Genomic DNA, 24,355 nt, shown 5'->3' on the forward strand with positions numbered 1-24,355 from the left:
CCCCTTTCCTCCTTCACTCGTTTCCCTGCTCCTCACACCATCTGTCTCCTATTTTATCCCATCTTTTCATCTTCCCATTTATCCATATCTTCATGTATCCTACCTGGACATTTTTTACTTTTTTCCTTTCCCTTTCGGCCTCTCTTTCTATCTTCCATCTCACCTTCCTTTCCTCCTCCGTGAGATCGTCATCTATTCTTTCCTTCCTGCCTTCGAGTTTTTTCTTTGCCTCTATCACTTTTTGGCGGTAAACTGTTGACTGGAGAACGTGAAAAGGAAAGGAGAGGGAGAGGGAGCGTTTCGTCCTGTTCCTGCTAGTGGACTCGTCAGTAAGGCACCTAGCAGACCCTGCCTTAGACGCGGGGATATACGATGGTCGGTTAAGGACGTATATATACGAACGAGGAAGGCTTCTGGTAGTTGCGGGAAAGGTGTCAACTCGGTAGACCTCTGATGGCGAATGTAGGAGGTAGTGCCGCCACAACTTTTCTTTTTTCTTCCTTCCCTGTCATTTCCACCAGTACCATTCCCCTCCCCCCTCTCTTCCTACTCTACCTATTTTGGTTACTTCTTTAATCCCCACCTCCTCCAGTCCCATTTTATCCCATAGCATCTTCACTTCCTCCTTCACCTGTTTCCCTTCTGTCTTTATTCCCCTACTCACAACTCCGCGGAATTCCCTCCAGGCCCGAAGCGCGTGACGTGGCCGGTCGCAAGCCGCCGAGCCTCGCATCGTGGGCCCTTCGGAAACCCCGGGTTTATGACACTCGCATCTGCTATGGAGGCCGAAAACGAAAGTCTCGAAAGGAAAAACATGCGTTTACTAAAATTCTAAAGAATAACGGCTTTCTCAAAAATAGCATTGCTAGCGCGCGTGTTATAAACCGAGCCGACCATTTGCACGCCAGATTAAAATGAAGAAAAAATCTTTAATAGCTATGTCTTTAATAGTTGTGGAGATAACACTTTTTTTATAAGAATACTTTTTATAAAAATCGATGAAAATGGGTGAAATCGTAACACATATTTATGATATCCTAATTTTAATTTACGTTTTGATTTGCAGAAGTAATCAGGAAATGGATGCGTTTTTCTCTGGATGTATTATCGTCATCTCAAGGAGTAGAATCATTACAAGAAGATGAAATTACTCTTGCATGTAATATAAAAGATAAATTGCCTCATTGTGATGCCCTACAATTTGACAAATTGTTTCACGAGTTGCAGGACGGGGTATGTTGCATCTTTTATATAATATATTTGTACACAATGTCGTCTAACATCTTTTGTTAATTTTTTTTGTAGCGTATATTCCTTATTTGGTAAGTTAATCGTTTTTAAAAGTATTAATTGTCAACGTTGGATAGATGCTGTTAGCTGGTTAAAGTTTCTTTTTGCAGGTATTGTTCTGTGTACAGTAGAAGCTCGTTTATTGCAGCGTTTGGAGCTGTAGACGGGTAAAGGGTGTAGCAGGAGTTGTTAAAAATCAAAAATGATGAAAAATATTTTTTTCTTATTGAAGTTTTAACGGCACCATATTTATCCTTTCACAGTAGCAACATATTATCATGAGTAGTATCCTCAATTTTTTTGAGCTTTTTTTGTAGTGTGCGCCGTAGTTTAAAAAATCAAAAACCGATTTTTTCCGTGAAAAAGTAACTTATAGTGTGAATTTTTGTATTTCCTTTATTAAATAAGTAGATTATATGATTTCACGTGTTTCTACATTCTGCAAAGTAATATATAAACTAAAAAAATTAAATTAACACAACTGCCTGACACTATACTATATCCCTTATATGTGAAAATATTTAGTCACATACCTCCGCGCTATCGGTAGCTAAGGGCTTGACTGCGAAGCCGCAGCACATTTGACCGCGGGTTGAAGCCCCGCCTGGACTCACTTTCTTTCATTACATTAATTATATTTCTTTTACTTTCTAACTAAATGACAATGGCCAGTATTTATTTAAAAGCACTTTAAAAATAGTTTAAAATATTTTTATTCTAAAATATGTACAAAAATTATTTTGAAGCAGTTTTCATCACATCGTATCTCTAGTTACATATCTTTCCCTATTTAGTTTTAAAAACCTTTATCTTCAATATGACTGCTTGACGTCCACAGTCTTCTTTCTTATTTCGCTGCTTCTCCTTCCACGTGCCCTAGTAATGATAGAATTATTTGCATTTTTCGATACTAAATACATATTAGTATCTTTATATTAAGAATACCTAAGATGACTGGTGTCACTTGCCGTGTACCTCTGGACTGTGTACACCCGCGAGCAAACTCGGCTTCCACTAGGGGAAAAAGCAATGTAGGAGATAGGGCCTCCTACTACTTGGTAAATTTATTTCAAATACTGCAATAAATGTTAACCCGAATGTTAATTTCGCATAAGTTTCAATAACTCCGAGACCAAGTGGTAGGAGGTCTTTCCTTTACATCACTTTTTCCCCTAGCCGTAGCCGAGTTTGCTCGTGAGGATACGTCAAGCAATCGTGTTTGCCTTAAAAACCAATAATTCGAATTTTCGCTATTACTACCCTTCTTATTTAGATAGAGAGTTGAAACTTGGCACAGACTATTTTTTCTTGACAAGCTATTGAATGGTATATTACAAGTCCAAATCGGTCTAAAGGCACTTTTGACCCTCTTATCCTGCTATACCCTTTCCAGGAATACGCACCAAGCGAGCTCCAGTCAGCCGCGCGCTCTCCTCGCCAATCGCCCCTTCACTTGTTCGAGGTAGCTACATATGTATAGGGTATAGGGTGGGCTGGATGTACGCACTGTTCGATCACAGTTACCATTATTGTTTCCGTTATTTTTAGAGATATAAAAAAAGTTTATTCACGAAAGTTAGTGAGTATAGAAATATTGTATTAAAACTATATTATATATACCACAATTTCTGTGACGAAAAATATGGGAGATAACGAGCTTCTACTGTTAATAAAGAATTACAATGAATCCATAATCAATGGAAACAAAAAAATAAAGATTGTACCGCGTTTTCCTTTAGTGTTCCGTACAAAGTCACCTTATGGCACATATGACGGAGTCTTAACATGAAAGAGTCAATGTGTGGTTCTCACAGTAGTGTTGCGGTAGAAATATTCAGTAGAACATGAATTATTGAATTTATTTTATATTTTACAGAAAGAAGTGATAGCTTGATGATCGAAGGTATCTATTCAGATGCCGCTCGACACGAACAAACGTTTTAATGAACATAATTTTAGAATTTGTAAATTGATCGCTTCGCAGGATTCCTCTGATTATAAATTTGAACAGTTTCCAAAATTGATAAAAAAATTTGTTCTTCTTTTCGTAATTTATTTACAGTTACAAATATATGTTTCGTACTAAATAGGGGAACAAACGAAAACTTCTGTTTGAACGTTGCACTTGCATTCCCTTTAAACGAATCCGCAGTTGACCATGTAACCGACGGGCTCGCATCGACCTCCTTCGATCAGCACCCGATGGGGATCGATGCGCACGCATTCTTGATAGATAGTGGGGCATTCCCAATCCGATTCCATTACGTGGATCGCGAGCTCCGTCGATTTCCGCAATGCTATATATCGCTACTGTGCTCTAACACCTAGCTATCTCTGTGTGTGTGTGTCTCTCCGGAGCTCGTTTATGTATTAGGAACGGTTACAACCATCAATGCAACGATAAATCTGCCGTTAACAGTATACTGATAGAGTTGATATTCTTTAATTCTTTCATTAATCTACAAATTGCATAGTACTTTTATTTTACTACGAACAAATATCGCTTTATATTCGTTTGTTCATTTTTTAGCCGTTAAAAAACAGAACACAGATTCTTATATTTCTGATGAACATGTGTCACTCGGCTGATCAACTCAAGAAAAGAATATTCTCAGTTCCTGACTTGAAACTTGGTTTAACGTCGTGTGTTGCATCATCTAGTGGTAAGTAATTTCAAAATATTATTTCAATGGTTTTGTATTTTTTAATTTTCAGAAAATTAATGCAAAGATTATGATTTTGTTGCTAATATTGATCGAACATGACCTAAAGACGATCGACTCCTGAATCGAGATTTTGAATTATCTCGTATATTCGAGTATCTTATGAATACCCAGGTAATCGGGTAATTTTTGTTTACCCGGGTACCTCACGAGTATCTGGGCATCCGGATATCTCAAAGTGCGTACTCACTAATGAACAATGTTTGCAAACAGTTCACGAACATTTTATAATCATTACTCGATCTTTTCGCGAACACTGTTCGCGTACAATTCCCAAACAGTTCCTGAACACGTGTGAATATTCTGTTGCACCAGTCTGTCAGTTTCTTGACAGTAATCAGTTCGTTGTCTGTATTCGTTGCGCACTTGATATTTATGTAAACCAGAAATTTTTAAAAAAGTGTCGATAAGATTAATTTAAACTTGTAACAAATTATCAGTTGGTACGCAAGCACAGGTGTTAGCTTTTGCTGGTTTTTTGGTTATCCATCTGCTAACTCAAAAGAAAAAGCATAAGGGGGGAGACTCCTTTGGAACCAACTCCGAATCGATCGAAGCGCTGATCTAAACAATTGGACGCCAGCGGAAACACATAATCGATATTTGGGACTGTGGCGGATTCCCACAGTACTCTGTTCTCTATACGTATTCTGAGAACTTGGGGTTTGATGGTATATACAGGGTGTCCCAAAAATGTCCTCCGACCCGGAAATGGGGCACTCTGGGGGTGAATTGGAAGAATTTTTGCCTTAGCAACAAAGTAAACTGAGGCTTCGTTACCGAGATATTAACGAAAAACCGCGACCAATCAGAGCGCGAGTTTGCCAGCCGAGTTCCCGCGCTAGCGGTGGCTACGCGCTACGCTTGTACTACGATGCTCCGAACAAGTAGGTCACCATGCATCGCAGGAAACCGCGTATAATAATAGCAAATAAACAAGACGTAACAAATAAAATCATACTTTTTATCATCTGTCGTTTGTTATTTAAAGAGATTAATGAATGAAACGTAAATGTAGGCAAATTATGTGTCACGTAAAAAGACGAATGCACATTTACTTTTTTGTAAATTCCTTTTTACGAATTTGTAAATTTCCTTTTCAAATAACGTGTGAACGAAAAGGTAATGTAACAGAGAATGAACGAGAAGTGATCGTAATTCGGTATTGGTATAAAAATTCGTAGTTTAATAACGGTCAACAATGTTACTGATAATGAATAAGTTTCTTCGAAAAGCCCGAAGAAAAAGTTAGGTACAGAAACTTGCAGAATTATCGCAGGAAATAAACCATAGCTTGCGTTACATTAAGAAAATAATAATCAGCCATAAATTGAATAAAAAACCCTTTCGGAAATTCACCTGCAGTTTGCAAACCTGTGTCACTAGGTCACTGAACCTATGTAACCTGTATCGCCCAGTTCGCAGGTGATCGCAGGTATACCTCACCAGCCGAAGTTAAGGGTTGTAACGTCAAGTGCGTCCTGGTTATTCCTCCGAATACGTACTCACTTCACTGCACGACCACTAACACCGATCACCCGACACAATCTCTTAATGTATTTTTAATCCAATGTGTTGTTACTATGTTAGGAAAATTCGTGGCCCCGGAAAGGGCATATTGTTTCGAATTTTTCAGATGTTTTACAAACACTTGCACAGCAACATCCGCATATCCGTTATAGTGTACGTACCACCATAACATTGCGTAATACTCCCGTGAACTGAACATCTCTGTCGCCCGATTGCTAACCGACTGACAGAATTTTTCCTCTACCCCCAAGTAGTTTCCCATCGTTACATTGTGAGTTCACTCCCACCATGACAAGATTTAGGTAGAAAGAAACCAACGGTTCTAGGATAACACGTGCTTTGCAGAAGTGGAAGGAAAGGACCGTCGCGCAGTTTCTCCAAGGCGCCGTAGCCCGTTAATTTATTGCCAGGGTACCTACTCCTTCGAGATAGAAAACAGACATCACGTGCATCGGCTTAAAAATGTCCGAAATGAAGAGGACCATCAACGTATCCCTTGCTTCGAGTTGGAAAGTACAGTGTACATTGTCTATCTCGAGGAGCAGGGAAAAAAATTTACCGACACGTGTCAGTTGACGCTGCAAGGCCCTGGACGACCACCCTTGTAGAGGCCGGAGTGGAATTTTCGGTTATTTATGGCTTAAAATCTTCGGCCTCGTAGCAATCGTGAACTCACAACAGAATTGACAATCGACAATTTTATTACAACTTTGTGAAATTGTAGTTCTCATGAAAACATTTCATACGTATTTTCTTTTTTAGTATTCTGTCAAATATCTCGGGAATTATTAGAAATATAAAAACCGTATTCGTTAAATTCTTTTCCGTGAAATAAGCCTATCGGTAGGGTCATGCGGTTCATATTAACGTACTAGTAACCCATTGAAGACAGCGGTGCGCCCCGGTTCAGGTAAAAGAATCGGGCCCTCCACCATTACAGTCGACTGATGGTATCGCTAACGCTCCAGACTATTTCAATGAGATTAAAAGCTATATCAAAGTGTCAATGATTTATGGAAAAGAGTTCAACGAATACGGTAGTATTTTTTTTGGATTTACCTGCAGCGCGCTCTGTCAGGAGTCGTCGAAAGATTGTTTAAAGAAAGGGATTATTCTGGAATTCAATGATATAGCTACATTCAATATCAAAACAAACACAATATTGCAAATTGTACGGTTTTTATATTTCTAATAATTTCCGAGATATTTGACGGAATACTAAAAAAAAAAAGGCCGAAGAAATTGAGCCATAAAGCACCGAAAATTCCACTCCGGCCTCTACAAGGATGGTCGGCCAGGGCCTCTTCATTTCGGACATTTTCAAGCCGATGCACGTGACGTCTGTTTTCTATCTCGAAGCAGTGGGTACCCTGGCAATAAATTAACGGGCTACGGCGCCTTGGAGAAACTGCGCGACGGTTCTTCCCTTGCACTTCTGCAAAGCACGTGTTATCCTAGAACCGTTGGTTTCGTTTTACCTAAATCTTGTCGTGGTGAGAGTGAACTCACAATGTAACGATGGGAAACTACTTGGGGGTAGAGGAAGCCCTTTCGGAAAAATTCTGTCAGTCGGTTAGCAATCGGGCGACAGAGATGTTCAGTTCACGGGAGTATTACGGAATCTTATGGTGGTACGTACACAATAACGGATATGCGGGTGTTGGTGTGCAAGTGTTTGGTTACGTAAAACATCTGAAAAATTGAAACCAATCGGCCCTTTCCGGGGATACGAATTTTCCTAACGTAGTAACAACACGTTGGATTAAAAATACATTAAGTGATTGTGTCGGGTGATCAGTGTTAGTGCAGTGCAGTGAAGTGAATACATATTCGATGGATTAACCCGGCGGCACTTGACGTTGCAACTCTTAACGTCGGCTGGTGTCGCATACCTGCGATCACCAGTGGCATGGACTCTACCCTGCCATAAACCATTTCGTCCGTCGATGCCCAGGCTCGGTACACTGACCTACTGACGCAGGTTTCTACGCTGCAGGTGAATTTCCGTAAGGGTGAGTTCTATTCAGTTTATTGGTCATTATTGTTTTATTAATTTCACCGAACTACAATCACTGCTCGTTTATTTTCTGTTAAATTACCTTTTCGTTCACACGTTATTTGAAAAGGAAATTTACAAATTCCTAAAAAGGAATTTACAAAAATGTAAATGTGCATTCGTCTTTTTACGTTACACATAATTTGCCTACATTTACGTTTCATTCATTGATCTCATTAAATAACAAACGACAGATGATAAAAAGTATGATTTTATTTGTTACGTCTTGTTTGTTTGCTATTATTATACGCGGTTTCCTGCGATGCATGGTGACCTACTTGTTCGGAGTTTCGTAGTACAAGCGTAGCGCGTAGCCACCGCTAGCGCGGGAACTCTGCTGGCAAACTCGCGCTCTGATTGGTCGCGGTTTTTCGTTAATATCTCGTAAACGAAGCCTAAGTTTACATTGTTGCTAAGGAAAAAGTTGTTCCAATTCACCCCCCGAGTGCCCCATTTCCGGGTCGGAGGACATTTTTGGGACACCCTGTATAATAATCAACTCGTGAACTGCGCTTTGTAATTGACTTTATTAAAACACGTGTCTACTCGTAGGAGTTTTTCATTAGACTTCCTGCATTCTGCATGAACAGTCAATACAGCTCTAATAACCCATAAATATAAAAATCTCTATGAGCTAGGATCTTTGTCTTAAGAACTATGTTACAGATGGCGTATGTGCTACTTGCACAGACGTACGCCACATCCACTCTCCTCCTACATATTTCGCTATAACAATATAAAAATATAAAAATATTTACAACAACGATAGAGAGAAAAAAAAATTAAACATTAAATGTAACTCTCTTTGGTCTTTGATAAGTTCTTAATTGTAAATCAGTCTCTTCCCGTATTTTTTCAATAAATGCCGGTTTTAGGCGTTTTGTGGTAATGTTTGTATGTTTCCCTTTGTAATCTATTTTAAAAATTCGATCCGTGATCCTTTCGACCACTGCAAAAGGTCCTTCAGACGGTACTTCCAGTGGTCTTTTTATTGCATCTACTCGTACGAAAACATGTGTACAATCGTACAATGATTCATGTATGAAAGATGTTGGTTTAATGCGGTGCGGTGTTGGCACAGGTCGGATTTTCCTTATATGTTCCCTGAACTTCTCTATGAACATTTGCGGATTGGTGAATGATTCTTCTTCTAAGAAAAATTCTCCTGGCAGTCGCAGAGGTGTTCCATACAACATCTCTGCTGCGGAAGCTTTAATATCTTCTTTGAAGCTTGTTCTCAATCCTAGTAAAACTGTAGGTAAAACCTTGACCCAGTCTGGATTATTTTCACATGCTATTGCAGTTTTTAGAGAACGGTGCCACCTTTCAATTAAACCGTTGGCTGCTGGATGGTATGAGGTAGTTCTGGTTCTCGAACATCCAACCAGCTGCATTAAGGAGTTGAAAAGTTGTGATTCAAATTGTGTACCTTGATCCGTTGTTATTGTTAAAGGTGTTCCGAACCTGGATATCCAAGTGGAATATAAAGTTGTTGCAACGGTATCGGCAGAAATATCCTTAATTGGCGAAGCTTCTGGCCATCTTGTGAATCTGTCGATCATTGTCAAACAGTAAGAATATCCCTGAGATTTTGGAAGTGGTCCTATTATATCTATGTGGATGTGATCGAAGCGTCCCTTTGGCATGTCAATTTTATCTGGAACGTTCTTAATATGCCGTTGAATTTTATTTTTCTGACAAGTGATGCACGTCCTGGTCCACTCTTTAATTTGGGCATTCATTCCTGGCCATATGAAATTTTTCGCTACTGCCTTCTTTGTGCTCCTACCGCTGGGGTGAGCGAGGCTCTGTGTTGCCATAAAAATTTTTCTTCGCAGCGTACCTGGTACGTATGGACGAATGTTGCTTCCTGCCATGTCGCAATATATTTGTTTATCTGTTCTGTCCACTTCTATTTTGTGGAGTTTTAACCGAGAAATGGGTTCTTGTAAAATCTTCTGAAGCTCCTCATCTGCTATTTGTTCTCTGATGAGGTCGTCGGTTGAAACAAGAATGGGCATTTCCACTTCCTCGATTCGAGATAGTGCGTCTGCAATTTGGTTATTTTCTCCTGAAATGTGGATTATGTTAGTTGTGTATTGTCCAATATACTCTAAATGTCTCTGTTGCCTAGGTGAGGCTTTTTCGGTATTCAGAAGGAAGGCTTGTGTTAATGGTTTGTGATCTGTACGGATGATAAAATCTCTTCCTTCCACTAAGTGTCTGAAAAATTTAATGCTTTTGTAAATAGCTAACAGTTCTCTATCGTACGTACTGTATCTGAGTTGTGCTTTTTCCAGCTTCCTCGAGAAAAATCCTAATGGTTGCCAGTTATTGCTTCCATCGTGCTGTTCCAGGACGGCTCCGATTGCTTTGTCTGATGCGTCAGTCGTTAGTCTCAATCGAACATCTTCCTTTGCAAACTGGAGCAAGGATGTATTCGCTAGCTGAATCTTGTTTTCTGTGAAAGCTATCTCTGTCTCAGGTGTCCATTGGATTGGCCTTTTATCCTTTTTCTTGGTGCCCATCAATAAGGCATTCGAAGGTATACGTGTTTCTGCGGCTCCAGCTATGAACCTGCGGTAAAAATTAAAAATTCCTAAATATCCTCTAAGTTCCATTACGGTATTTGGTTTCGGATATTCTTGTACTGTCTTGATACGGGTAGGCAATGGTGCAATTCCCCTGCTATTGATTTCATATCCTAAGTATTTGACAGTTTCCTGGACAAAGATGCATTTGTCTACATTGATTGTCAATCCATTCTGCTGCAATTTTTCGAACACGATGCGTAGGTGTTCGTGGTGTTCCTGTAGTGTTTTTGATGCTACCAGTATGTCATCGACGTAGCAATGGCAGAATGATAAGCCTCTGAAAATAGTGTCCATGAATCTTTGAAAAGATTGTGCAGCATTACACAGTCCAAATGGCATCGACAGAAATTCAAACAATCCAAAAGGTGTGACGACAGCAGTTTTATGTCTATCTTCAGGCGCGACAGGAATTTGATGATATGCCCGTGCAAGATCTAATACTGTGTAAACTTGAGTACCAGTGAGCTGATGTGCTATGTCATGGATATGTGGCAATGGGTATCGATCGGGCTGTGTGACATGGTTTAATCTGCGATAGTCAGCGCAAGGTCTCCACTCACCTGTCTTTTTCTTTACCATATGTAAAGGGCTAGCCCACTGACTGATAGATGGTTGACAGATGCCCAATTTCAACATTTCCTCAAACTCTGCCTTGGCAGCTCTCAATCTATCAGGAGGAAGACGACGTGCTCGTTCTGCAATCGGTGGACCTGATGTTATGATATGATGTTGAACTCCATGTTTTTGATGTGTTCCAGAAGCCTGTCTGGTGATTGTCGCAAATTTCTTAAGTAGGGTCTGAAAACGGTTGTCTTTACCTATTGTAGTTACAGTTGCTTGATCTGAGTTAATAATTTTTCCAACTGAAAATAATGATGTTTGACCGTCGACCAGGCGTTTATTTTTTATATCCACCAACAAGTTGTAGTGGCCTAGAAAATCCGCTCCCAGAATGGCTTTGGTCGTCTTTGCAATAATGAACCTCCACGATAACTGCCTCCGCAGACCCAAGTCAAGCGCAAGCAGTTTTTCACCGTATGTGTCTATAGGTGACCCATTCGCTGCATACAGCTTAAAATCACCATCAGAAGTTCGCTTGCTGCGTGGAGAATTTGGTATTACCGATGCATCAGCTCCTGTATCCACCAAAGATTTCACACCTGTCTGTTTGTCCTAAATTGTGAGGCGATTTTGCATGTTTTTCCCACCCTGTAATGCCTCAATTAAGGATGGCTCATCCAGTTTCCTTGCTTACGCTTATCTGTTCCTTTCCATTCGCAGGGTAGCTTACACTTCCATGAGTCTGCACCGAACTTTCCATGGAAATAACACAGTCCATCGCTTCTAGGTCTGCTTTTAGATCTAGATCTACCTCTTCGATGAAAGTGGGTGCGTTCCCTTCTTCGGCCTTCGTAATGACCGCGGACCAAGGATTCTAATTGCGCCATGCGCTTTGTAAGTTCGGCTATTTCCGAGTTACTGGAATCTCGTGGAACATCACGCAGTCGGCCATCTTCCATGGAGTTGCTTTTTTTCGTTGCTATGGTCGCCATTTCATGTTGAGATGTTCTCTCCATTGTTTTATCGGCGAGCTGCGCTAATTTTTCCGATGATACCCCTTCTATAACAGATAATATTTCTTGAATTCGTGTAGGCAACCTTTGTGGCCACAATGTGCTCAAGGCGTTTTCAGAAACGTTTTCTCCTGCAAGGAGCGCCATTTCTCGCAATAGTTCCGAGGGCCTTTTATTCTGTAGCTCCATCCCTGATAGGAGATGCCTCAATTGCGTTTCCTCGGTTGCGGCTAAACGCTTAATAAGGGCGTCCTTGATTTCATTGTAAGAATCATTCGATGGAGGAGCGACATTTACATTACATTACATCAGCGACCACTTTCATGGTCGCGGTATCCAAATGCCGGATAACCGCGGCACATTTTACAGCGTCTGCCTTAACGTTATATGCCGTAAACTCACGTTCGAGCATCGAAAACCATAGTTTTGGTTCTTCCCTCCAAAAGCTAGGAAGTTTGACGCTACGAAATTCATGTGCGAGGATCTCCATCTTGGCGTCCTCCACACGGTCTTTTATTGTAGCTCCTGTATTTGCGCGGGCCATCAAAATCCCGGGTTTCGGCACCAATTATTTATGTGGCGGATTCCCACAGTCCGCTGTTCTCTATACGTATTCTGAGAACTTGGGGTTTGATGGTATATATAATAATCAACTCGTGAAGTGCGCCTTGTAATTGACTTTATTAAAACACGTATCTACTCGTAGGAGTTTTACATTAGACTGCCTGCATTCTGCATGAACAGTCAATACAGCTCTAATAAACCATAAATATAAAAATCTCTATGAGCTAGGAACTTTATTGTCTTAAGAACTATGTTATAGATGGCGTATGTGCTACTTGCACAGACGTACGCCACAATACGACATCTAGCGGCAGTACCCACAAATAAATTTTGTTCCCCGTTTCCATCAAGTTGTGTTTGTGTATTTGCTAGGCGAAGACAGTGTTACCGGACAGTATCATTTTTCTGACTCTGTTGCCTCATGTCCCGCATGTAATTCTGCCCGTCAAGAGAACGTTGGAATAGCTAAGGCCTAGGGCTCGTGGCGAGATCTGGATTCTCGCCGAACGTCCAAGACCAGCGACCGACCATCGGCATACAATGTAAACAGGCGTAGATGAGATAAGGAATGACGCACGAATGAAAATTTAAACTTTTACAATTTTCAATATATATTAATGAAATTGTCATGAATGAATTGAAGAGATTCTCCCGATTAAAATGCGTCCAAATTCGAGTATAATTGAACCATTGTTACTCATACGTAATGTTGTGGATGAAAATGATATATTATTGAAAATAATCCGAATGATGTCATATTTGGACTCATTTCCACCGACAGAATCTCCTCAGTTCATTCGTGACACTTTAATGAATTTATACTGAAAACTATAAAAGATTAAATTTGCATTCATGCGTTTCATTCCTTATCTGTTTACATTGTATTTCGATCGTCAGTCGCTGGCCTCTCGCCCGGCGCTCAACAGCCCATTTATTCCTGCTGGCCAAAGTTAGTCGAAGGAACAGTCAAGCGACAATGTTCTTTAGCTAACGATGAGCTGAGGCATACAAAAAAGTTTTAAAAGCCGCGAATCGATGTGATTTATATTGCACTATCCAAAATTCTATGCTGCTTATTTATTCACGGTATATTACAGTCTAGTCTGTATATACGAACTAAAATATGATTTGCAATATGAAACTGCCCGCGCGAGAGCGGGTACGTCAGCTAGTTATCCATAAAATGATTTGAATGTTTATGAGAAGTTAAAGATTAGTCTAGATAATTAAGTTTTAATGATTTAATTGTAATTAGTTGTTTCACAATGTACAGGGAAATGTTTGACAAAACACGCACAAAAATAGTAACAGACACTTTTTTCAACTTTTTTATCTTAGCCTATAATGAACATTCGAAATATGCCTCTTGTAGACTTATATATCTAAGAAAAAGAAAAGTGAAGCTGCGATGTTACAGTTTCTTTATTGCCATGACTAAGTATATCATTACTATCTATGTATATATATCAATAATACTGCTTAATAACAATAGTGAAATCGAAAGCTGGTTTTATGACCATTCTAGTCGACGTTCAACGAAACAGTATTCCTGTCTCTTCGTTTTCGATCGACACCCGATGGTGACTTTCAGAGTGACCTAGGTCAGGCCACCATTATCGGGCCCAGTCATAACAAAATTCGTCGGTCAAAGCAAAGAAGCTACGAGCACCGAAGTAGTAAAAAATCTTCAGGTTTATAAGTCGAAAGTACGAGTTTTTTAGTTTTGTAACTTATTTGTAACTCTAACTTGTAAGTCTAACCACTTTTAATAGTTTGTAACTTATACCCTGCAATTTTCAGCGTGTATGTATCTTAATTATGTGTATAAGAGGTATTTGTTAAATTTTCACTATAGGATCGGAAAAAAAAAATGAAAAAAGAACTTCTTAATATTTTTACTATTTTCTTCGCTATTCTAACAATTGTAATCTTTTCGAAATAACGACAACATGTCATCTAATAAGTTAATCCTTCTAGCTTCTCAAAAAAACTCAAGTCGTTTGGTCCAATTTTTAAAACAAAATACGTACTGGAACAGGTGCAGACGCAGCGAAGACGATACGCCAAGTACGCATGCGACAGCAATCAGTTGTTAGTACAAAATCTATCTCTGCTGGGCGACGAATGAAAGATTGACAGAGCATATGCGATTAATTGTGTTCCTTTTGTGTCTCTTTTATGAAATATTTGTGTAAGTATATAACACCTGCGTCAATTATGTCAATAAAAAATAAATAAATATCATTTCCAACAAAAGATTTGTATAGTATTCCATGTTTTTCGTATGTGGAATACCCGGAATATATGTTGTGCCATTTTTACAATTTGTTTCTCGAGAATATCATGTCAAGTATCTCGTATGTAATTTCATTAATTAAAAAAATAAGCATCATTGAAGGCACGAATAAGAAGGTTCATCCTTGCACACATTAGTACGTATTGTTTAATTCTCGGATTTCTTTCCCTCGCGCCGTTCTTTTCCTACGTTCGGCGAGAATCAAAATCTCGCCGGGAGCCGTAGGCCGTAGGTGTTCCATCGTTCTCCTGATGGGCAGAATTGTCATGTGGCAACAGCGTAACAAAACAGTCGATACGATCCACCACGTGTTGCGAGGTTACATTTACCGACTCTCTCTGTTTTATCGATGCTCGTGGTAATGCAGGCCAAAGTGACTGACAAATACCCTAAACGCCTCTAGCGGAGAATCCTTGAACTATATTGTATACTGTTTATTTCTGCGTCTGGACGCATCAAATCGTAGGAACCAACTTGTGCCTTCCAGAAGTGATAAAGTGACTCAAATCGAATTTCCACAATAGTGTGAGAGTGGTATACAGGATGGTCTGCGATGCTTTTGACGAGAAAACCATTAAATCGTGAGATATTTGACAAAATGTGACTTGTGCAACCAACTTGTGTGTTTTCATCGGCGTTTGTCACAATCGCACACTTTCTAAAATTCTAATTCTTTCAATTAGAACGTGTTTATTGGTGTTTATACGGACCAGACCACCCTGTAGGGAAGTCTACCCGTGAGTTATATACCAGCGAAAAATGCATTTGTGCAATTATCGAGGCTCATGTTGGTTCCTACGAAATCGAATGTCTCTCTTGTGCATCGCACATACATACACGGTTCTCGTTGATTGTGTGAGTGTACGACAGCGCGCGGACCACGGAGTCTGCCTCCATAAGCAACGTTGGTTACAGAGAAAATTGTTTCACAATTGCCAAAAATATAGTGTCACGGATATTGTCATTCATAGGACCAACAATAGCAAAGCGGTGTACTAATTATAGATGTACTATTCCAGTACATGAACGTCTAGCTATAACCTTGCAGTTTTTAGCTACAGGCCATTCTTTTACTGGCCTAATGGGCCTTCTTAAAGTATCAAAGGAGATTATATCTCGAATAGTGCTTGATACATGTTTAGCTATGAAATTCTAGTAGATTAGCTATGATTTCTAGTAGATAAATATATAGTCTATTAAAGAAGATAAAGGAATAGATAATGAAATAAAATAACACACAACACACTAATAGGTTAACGTACTGAATTAATTTCTACACGACTCTTTGCTTGCAATCACACCAGTCGACTCTCTTAGCGCGTTCTCACCACTCGACTGCCTCGAGGTCCCAACCATATCCCTCACAAGGGTTACCCACACTCACACACACAGACACACAGAGTGCAAGGCGCCCAAATTTCCACGACGCAGTCTACAGACATTCGGCGCCAACATCGATATCTATTAGACTAAACATCCGCTCAGTTCCAGGCACTCATCGTTCATACAAAACACTCGACTTACTCTAGCGACCGCAGGCACGCACAACACCCTATCCTACAATTCTTTATTCTTCATCTGAAAATCATTCTACGTGAAGTCGGACACTTTTTGGAGTAACATTTAGGATTTTGTTCAAAATCGGATGTGTTGTAGTCTTTAATGATATACAGGGTGTAAAAAAATGTTGTTTGATCCGAAAATGGGACACTCGAGGGTGATTCGGAACAACTTTTTCCTTAGCAAAAATGTAATCCTTTTTTTGGCTTCGTTAACGAGATATTAACGAAAAACCCCGACCAATCAGCGCGCGAGTCTGCCGGCGGAGCTCCCGCGATAGCGTTGGCTACGCGGCTCGTTTGTAGAACGAAATTCCGAACAAGCAAGTCGGTATGCATCAGTTGAAACTGCGTATAATAGCAAATCAAAAAGACGTAACAAATAAAGTCATACTTTTTATCATCTGTCGTTTGTTATTTAAAGAGATTAATGAATGAAGTATAAGTGTAGGCAACTTATGTGTAACGTAAAAAGACGAATGCACATTTACCTCTTTGAACAGAGTGGAAACTAATAATTATTTGAAGAGAGAGGCTAAGGAATTTGTTAATTGCCTTTTCAAATACCGTATGAACGAAAAGGTAATGTAACAGAGAATAAACGAGAAGTGATCGTAGTTCGGTATTGGCATAAAAATTCGCAGTTCAATAAGGGGCAACAATGTTACTGATAATGAATAAGTTTCTTCAAAAAGCTCGAAGAAAAATTTAGATACAGAAACATGTAGAATTATTGCCGGAAATAAGTCATAACTTGTATTAAACTAAAAAAATAATAATCAGCAATAAATTGATTAGAACTCACACTTTTGGAAATTCACCTGGAGTTTGCAAACCTGTGTCACTAGGTCACTGGACCGATCCTAACCATCGACGGACGGAACGATTTATGGTAGGGTAGCGCCCAGTCCGTAGGTGATAGCAGGTGTACGGCACCAGCCAAAGTTAAGGGTTGTAATGTCAAGTGCGTCCGGGTTATTCCACCAAATACGTATTCACTTCACTGCACGACTACTAACACTGATAAGCCGACACGATCACTTAATGTATTTTCAATCGAACCTGTTGTTCTTACATTACGAACATTGGTGGCCCCGAAAGGGGCCGATTATTTTCAATTTATCAGATGTTTTACGTAGCCAAACGCTTGCACAGCAGCTGCCGTATATCCGTTATTTTGTGCGTACCACCAGAACATTGCGTAATACTCCCGTGAACTGAACATATCTGTCGCCCGATTGCTAACCGGCTGACAGAATTTTTCCGAAAGGGCTTCCTCTACCCCCATGTACTTTCCCATGGTTGCATTGTGAGTTCACTCACACCGCGGTAACAAGATTTAGGTAAACGGAAATCAGCTTTTTAGGAAAACACGTGCTTTGCAAAAGTGCAAAGAACGAATCATCGCGTCGTACAATTTCACCGAAGCGCGAGCTCTGTTAATTTACTCCCAGGATACCCACTGTTTCGAGATAGAAAGCAGAAACTACGTTTTCCTGGAGGAGCAAAAATAAACTGTTACGCGGTATTTTGCTTTCGGTTTCCGGACAGCCGTGTGGCCGTGGTCCGCCGCAAACAAAGCCCCTCTCTCGGTCCCCGCAACCATCCGCGCCTCCACGAGTTGAACGCCGGGCGCTCCCCGACTGTCGGTATCGGGTAGAACTTCCGATACCTTCGAAATTGACCCCGGATGGAAACGACGAGAGAGTGCCGATTGCCGGCTAGCTCTTACAAAGGTCGAGGTTCGCAAGTAGGATACGGAGAATCTCCTCACGGCAGGAGGCGGTTCGCGAAAGATTTGAAATCGCTTTGCGTTAATCAAAACGTTTATTAACGCCACGCGTCTGCCCTTGAGGGCAACGCTCACAATAGGTGGCTGTTGATAACAAAGTCGCTAACAATTCTTGCCCGGAAATTCGGCGCACGTCGCAATACAAACTATTCAACAAATGATTCGGTTACGGCGCCTCCGCGAGATGATATACGCGATCCGCTAGGAGTAGAGGAACCCCGAGGAAATCCGCCCGCCCGCGACTCGTGGTCGCGCTCGCGAACTCGTAACTTCTCACAGAGGGTGAGAAGCTGACCGGTGTTACGTGAGTTTACTCTATCGCAATCAAATACAGAATCACCCGAGATAGATAAGGTGGCTTACCGCCCACAAGGGTCGTCATGGCGTCGCCTGGTTCGGTTCGTCTACGCACTCGCGACACAGCTAACTTTGCTTTCTAACGTCGCCTGAGGCTGGTTCGTAACGGAATGGCGATTCGCGAATTTCGGCAAGCGGCCGTAACGCTCGGCGGTACCCCCCTTTCCCCGTACGCTACCGTTCCGTTCCCCGTGCCCCCGCCGCGAGTCTCCCCTGGAGTACCCGCCGGTCTTCAGGATTGACGATAGTCCGGAGACCCCTCGGGCCCTGAGGGTTTTCTTCTGCGCCAATAATCCCGACTCCCCTGGAGTCGGGCGGAGTACGGCACTCTGTCCCCTGGACGCGCTGGTACTCTCCCAATGCTGGGTCCTTCCTGCTGCCACCTCCGTTGAGAGTCCTTTACGGGGGGAGGCGCCGGTCACTGCCCATAATGGTCCGACTCCGTTGGTGCGGTGTTTGCCGACTCTCCAGTCGACCGGTCGCCTCACGAGGTCGGCTCCTCCTCCGTTGTTTGGCGGTGTGGTCCTCTCGCAGGGCAGGAGGCCCTTTTCCCAATTTTCCGTCTGCTCCTGGTCAGGGTGGGGAAACGGTTTCGGAGTCGGGTGTCGCACCTCGTTCGCCACGGCCCTGTAATTGCGCGCGGTTGCTCGGCGCGGTAAAATACGCAATTAGTCGCAATTCAAATGTCCGCTATTTCTTGGGATTCCTCAAGGAGCGCTCGTGTGCCTGCGAGTGCGTGCGCGCGCCGTTTTGCGGGGCAGGGGACGGTCCGGTTCCTTACGCTCTACGCTCCATGGTGGTATATGGAGCGGTCGCGTTACGCTGTTCAAAAAGCAGCGTAACAAAACATTTTAGGGACGCATGTTGAGTTAACGCTGCTTGGCCCTGTCCGAGCACCTTAGCAGAGGCCGGAGCTCCGCCAGCAGACTCGCGCGCTGATTGGTCGGGGGTTTTTGTTAATATCTCGTTAATGACACCTCAGATTACATTTTTGCTAAGGGAAAAGTTGTTCCAAATCACCTCCCGAGTGTCCCATTTCCGGGTCGAGCAACATTTTTGTTACACCCTGCATACACATATATCTAACTGTCTATGTACTTGGTGATTTATACCATCTCGCCCTTTCCTACAGATGTTAATAGGGACATTTCTTGTAACAATTTTATTACACAGTATGAATTCTTTCGGAATTTACTCAAGAAACAATTATGAATTGTTATTTAAAATCTATCAGTGCTTAGTTCTCTTTTTGGATTGATAATTATGACTTGTACTTCGCTGAGAAAAGTGAAAACGTACTTTTTTAAATATAATGTATTAGTCGTTTTTTTTAAAGTGGTATAAGTCCAATTTTGAAAACAATGAGTTAAGGCCAGTTTTAGTTAAACATGGATGTCTTCTTTTCATATTTATAATAACACAGTCAAGGGTGTACAATATCCTCGTAAATTCGTCAAAGAATTGTAACTGTTAAATATTATTCCAAAAATGTTTTTTTTATGTGGGATAAATCCATTCGTAATAATTAATAATTGAAACAACTTTCTAATCGTATTAATTATTAATTATTACAAATTCCTTATGCGCTGCCCTTAGAGTATTTACAGCGGGTAATCAGTGTATGAATAAATGGACTTAATACTACGTTTAAAAACAGCGGCTCATATGTAGAATTTGGGATCAACGGTATAGGGAATAGATAGTGATTACAACTATGTAATATGTTTATTAACAGTATGACTCATACCAGTGGCTGGCTGTTTTTATCTAGAGTTAACAAAATATGGTTTTTGCTAAATATGCATGTAAAAAAATTCAATAATTTTAAATATTTAAAAAATTGAAACAATAAATAAATAAATATAACACATAAATTTATTATTAGATTATTTAAATGAACATATTTAATCTTTTTTTTTCAAGTGATAGGTTGTAATACATTCCCCTAAATATAATGGGACTTCGCAATATTTACATTCTTCTTTTACGACTGCCTGTATCAGATATTTTTACCAATCGGTGGTGCCTGAAATTGCCAGAAAGCTCCTGAGTTGAATAACGATAAACTGCACGGGATGTTGTGAAGATTTCAACATTTCCACTGGTGTCTGGTACATTCTCTTCTATCCAAGTCTTGTCTAGAAGTAATAAGAAGTCATGAAATTGCATTTTTCTTTTGAAATGGGCATTTATATGATTGTAAACTCCAAAGGCATTGAACAAACCACACTTTATCGGGTATAAAGCAACTTTCTTTGTCCATTCTGTTGTTTTTCTATATATAGGATAATATGCGAGAAACTGATGGGCACGATCTACACCTTTCATATGCTGATTGTAATCTATAATATTGTGTACATACGTTTCTCTATTGGGCGACTGGTTTTTTTTATTAGTTTCGCCGGTATTGACTATAACGGTGTTGTAACTAATAGAAATCATTCTTATATCTGTTGGTTATTTCTCTAATATCTGTTGGTTAATCTCTGATGCCACTTGCTCAGCACATTACTTTGTTTCATTTGCATCATGGCACTGTGCGGTGCACTTTCTTTCACTACGTAAAGACCATTTTCTTCTATTGCACTCATTGCGACTGAACCGTCTGGTCGTCTTATTGTAGCACTATCTTTGTAAAATGTCACTTTGTATCCATTTTTGGTTATTTGTGATACTGACAATAAATTGTTTTTAACACTAGCTATTAACATTGCCTCCTTCAGTTTGACGTTGTTTTTCTTGTTATGCATGAGATCAACTTCTATCTTAATCTCACCTTTTCCAGTTCAATTTGTAGTTTCTTCAGTGGCTGTGTAAATCTTTGTACGATTATCACTGATGTCGGTAAATTTCTCCTTTTCGTTGCTCATGTGGATAGTCGCTCCACTATCTAAATACCAAACATTTGATTTCTTAGTGTAATTATTAAATGCTGTGGCTGTCATTGCATCACATTGACTGTTTGTTGGTTTTTCTTTCCTTGATCGGCAATCTTTTGCACGATGTCTATACTTTCTGCATATATTGCAATTTCCATTGAACTTGAATTGCCTTTCTTCATCCTTTTTATATTTATTATAATTTCTTTTTGTCACCAGAGCGTTATTATAATTATCTTCTTTATCAGTGTTGCTATTCTCTCCTCTTCTTGCTTCCTCTTCTATAAGCTTTATTTTTAGACTTTCGAGGTTAGGTAGTTCGTCGCGTGACTCGATGGCGATTGCGAAGTTTTCATACTCTGCCGGTATTGAGCTTAACAGCATTATCGGCACTAGTTCATCTGGGATCTTTATCCTCACTCCTTCCAATTGTTCGACTTTGTGTTGAAATTCATTAATATATTGCGTCATCGTTTGATGTACTTGCTTTTTCATTCTGTGCAACTGCTTGTATAATGCAGCTCTACGAACAGGGCCTCTTGATTCATGCACCTTTTTGAGATTTTCCCCGGCTTCATACGATGTTTCGGCTTTCTTCACGTGGTTTAACTGGTTCTCTTCCACACTTAGTACGATTAAAGCCAATGCCTTCTCGTCTTTGTTTGTCCATGCGGCTGCGTTTTGTTGTGTTTTTGCTTCTGTCCCATTTGCATAAGACCACAATTCATTGTAATTTAAGAGACTCTTTACCTGAATTTTCCAGGTTTCGTAATTTTTCTCCCCGAGCTTTCTTACTTCGCACAATTTTTATTACCGCGTGTTCACGTTCAATTACTTTTTCTATTCACACAGTAACGCGCACCTGGGCCCATAACCTGTTGGGTTATCGTAAGAAAGACACACAGACACAGTTCAACGTAACGAAAATATGGAAAAGTATATTTAACGTAAAACACTTAAATGTAATTAGTCACATGTCTTTCGGGAATACAACACCATTAGCTAAGTGAGCCCAGCACACCCTGGCTAGAGGCATCACCAAAAACATTATACCGCCAGTGGCCGAAGATACATCGATGTATAGATGGGCAAGTGCCCTTATATTTTTATCACGTTCAAATATACTTTCCAATATGTTCAATTTCCCTTCCTTCAAACATCATAAATATGATGTCACTTATCCACATAAGGTGTCAGTAATTCCATGATTGTATTTTCTACATTTTATTTACGATCGGAATATAATTGAAAACTACGAATGTAGCCTGAAGCAGCATCACACAGCACCCTGATAAGGATATCATATCTTGTATTTTTGCTTGAGTTATATACCCTAATATTTAATTTGTCACGCCATAGTATTGTAACTTCGACGATTGATTTTGTCCTCGTTTAAAATGTTCTTGAAATCGTTTTTTGAAGTAATCTACTATACAGGGTGAGTCAATAAAAACTGCTATCTAAAATAGCTTATTGCGTATTAGTTGTATCAGAAAATGTTTTAACGAATTATATAGCATTTTAAGGGACGTATCGGATAGATGCAATTTGATTTAATTATATCTTCTTTTTTTAGATATCAAGGTGATCTTGAGAATTTTCAACATCTTTTTTTTAATACCATCATACTGTAAGTCGTTCAATTCGTCCTTCTATTAAATAACATGGTACTAAAAAAAGGATGAATGGCCTTGAAAAAAACTCAACGATATTTTGATATCTCAAAGCAATGGGATATAAAACAATCATATCGTATCCATCCGATGCGTCCCTTAACCCTTTCGGTGCGGCAATACTTTTTATTAATGGGTCCCGTGTGGCCGTGTGTGCAGAATATTCTACTGTTTATGGCCCTACTACTATTCATGAAACGTCTACATGTTGTTGCGTTGCATTTTCGCCAGTGTAACGCGACCGCTCCAAATTCAAACCTGGAGCGTAATACCGAGGGAACCAGACCGCCTTCTGCCCCGCAGAACACCGGCTGAGCGCACACAATCGAACCGCTCCTAGAGGAATCCCAAGACATGGCGAATATTTAAATAGCGAGCGACTAACCGCTTCCATTTCCGCACCGAGCATCTGCGCATAATTACAGGGCCGTATCGAGCGTTAGGACATTGGACGAAAGCGGTACCATCGAACAGGACCACGAGAGCAGTGCCCCGGCGCCTCCCACCGTATAAGATTTCCAACGGAGGTAGCTGCGGGATACACACTGAACAGGAGATCAGAGGCGCATCCAGGATACCGGAAGCCGGACTCCAGGCTGATTCCATGGGAGCCGGAAGTGTTGGCGGGGAAATCCTTAGGCCCCGATAACTCTCCGGAAAGGCGGCGTTCCTGACGACTGGCGGATACTTGAGGCGAAATTCGCGGCGGGGCACGCGGGGAACGAAACGGCAGAAGGGGGAAGTGGGTACCGCTGAACAGCCGATTGCCGATATCTGCGACAGTTCATTCGGTTGCGAACTGCGCAAGCCTATCCAACATCGTGAGTGTTTGGTATGCCGAAAGAACAATTTAGGGTTCGAGTGACCAGCCATCAATTCGAAAAGCCATCCATTTCATCACGGGTGAATTCTGTAATTTGATTGCGAGAAAGTCGTAGCGAACGAACATCGAACAGCCTTCCATCTTCTGTGAGAGGCTGCGGATTCGCGGACGCGTTCGCGAGTAGCGGGCGGGCGTATATACGTGGTAACCGAATTGCTTGTTGACTAATTGTATTGCGACGAGAGCTAAACTTAGGACGAATTTGTCATCGTATTTGGTATCCCGTGTCACCTATTATAACACTGCCTTCAAGAGTAGGCGTGTGATGTTAATAAATATCGTAATTAACGTGGAACGACCTCAGATTATGCAAACCCCGGCCTTATTTTGAGCTAGTCGGCAACCGTCACTCTCTCGTTGCTTTCACCCGAATAAGATCGCGGAGGACACCGGAAGTCTTGCCCGGTTTCGTCACTCGGGAAGTATGTATGTATCTTTATTGTTTCCCCTCAGAGTTACAAGGCCTCCGTTACCTTTCTTGACAATTTCTAACTTATTCTATATACATATGTACAATATTTACAATATTTCATTCGCTTTCTTCCAGAGAGAGAGAGAGAGAGAGAGAGAGAGAGAGAGAGAGAG

General features: G+C 40.7%; 1 protein-coding gene across 1 annotated transcript in view; it reads left to right on the plus strand.

Annotated features, from left to right (window-relative positions):
• Positions 1–1,004: 1,004 nt before the first annotated feature.
• LOC107188144 (gamma-tubulin complex component 3 homolog) overlaps positions 1,005–24,355 on the plus strand; it is a gene marked incomplete at its 3' end in the record, with an annotated part of 45,207 nt that continues 21,856 nt past the window's right edge. Inside the window, exons 1-3 of the mRNA XM_015576393.1 lie at positions 1,005–1,008; positions 1,067–1,233; positions 3,821–3,953. Of these exons, the coding sequence (XP_015431879.1) occupies positions 1,005–1,008; positions 1,067–1,233; positions 3,821–3,953 (304 nt within the window). The remainder of the gene's footprint in view (positions 1,009–1,066; positions 1,234–3,820; positions 3,954–24,355) is intronic.

Source organism: Dufourea novaeangliae, unplaced genomic scaffold (assembly GCF_001272555.1).
Source record: "Dufourea novaeangliae isolate 0120121106 unplaced genomic scaffold, ASM127255v1 scaffold127, whole genome shotgun sequence".
Lineage (NCBI taxonomy): Eukaryota > Metazoa > Arthropoda > Insecta > Hymenoptera > Halictidae > Dufourea > Dufourea novaeangliae.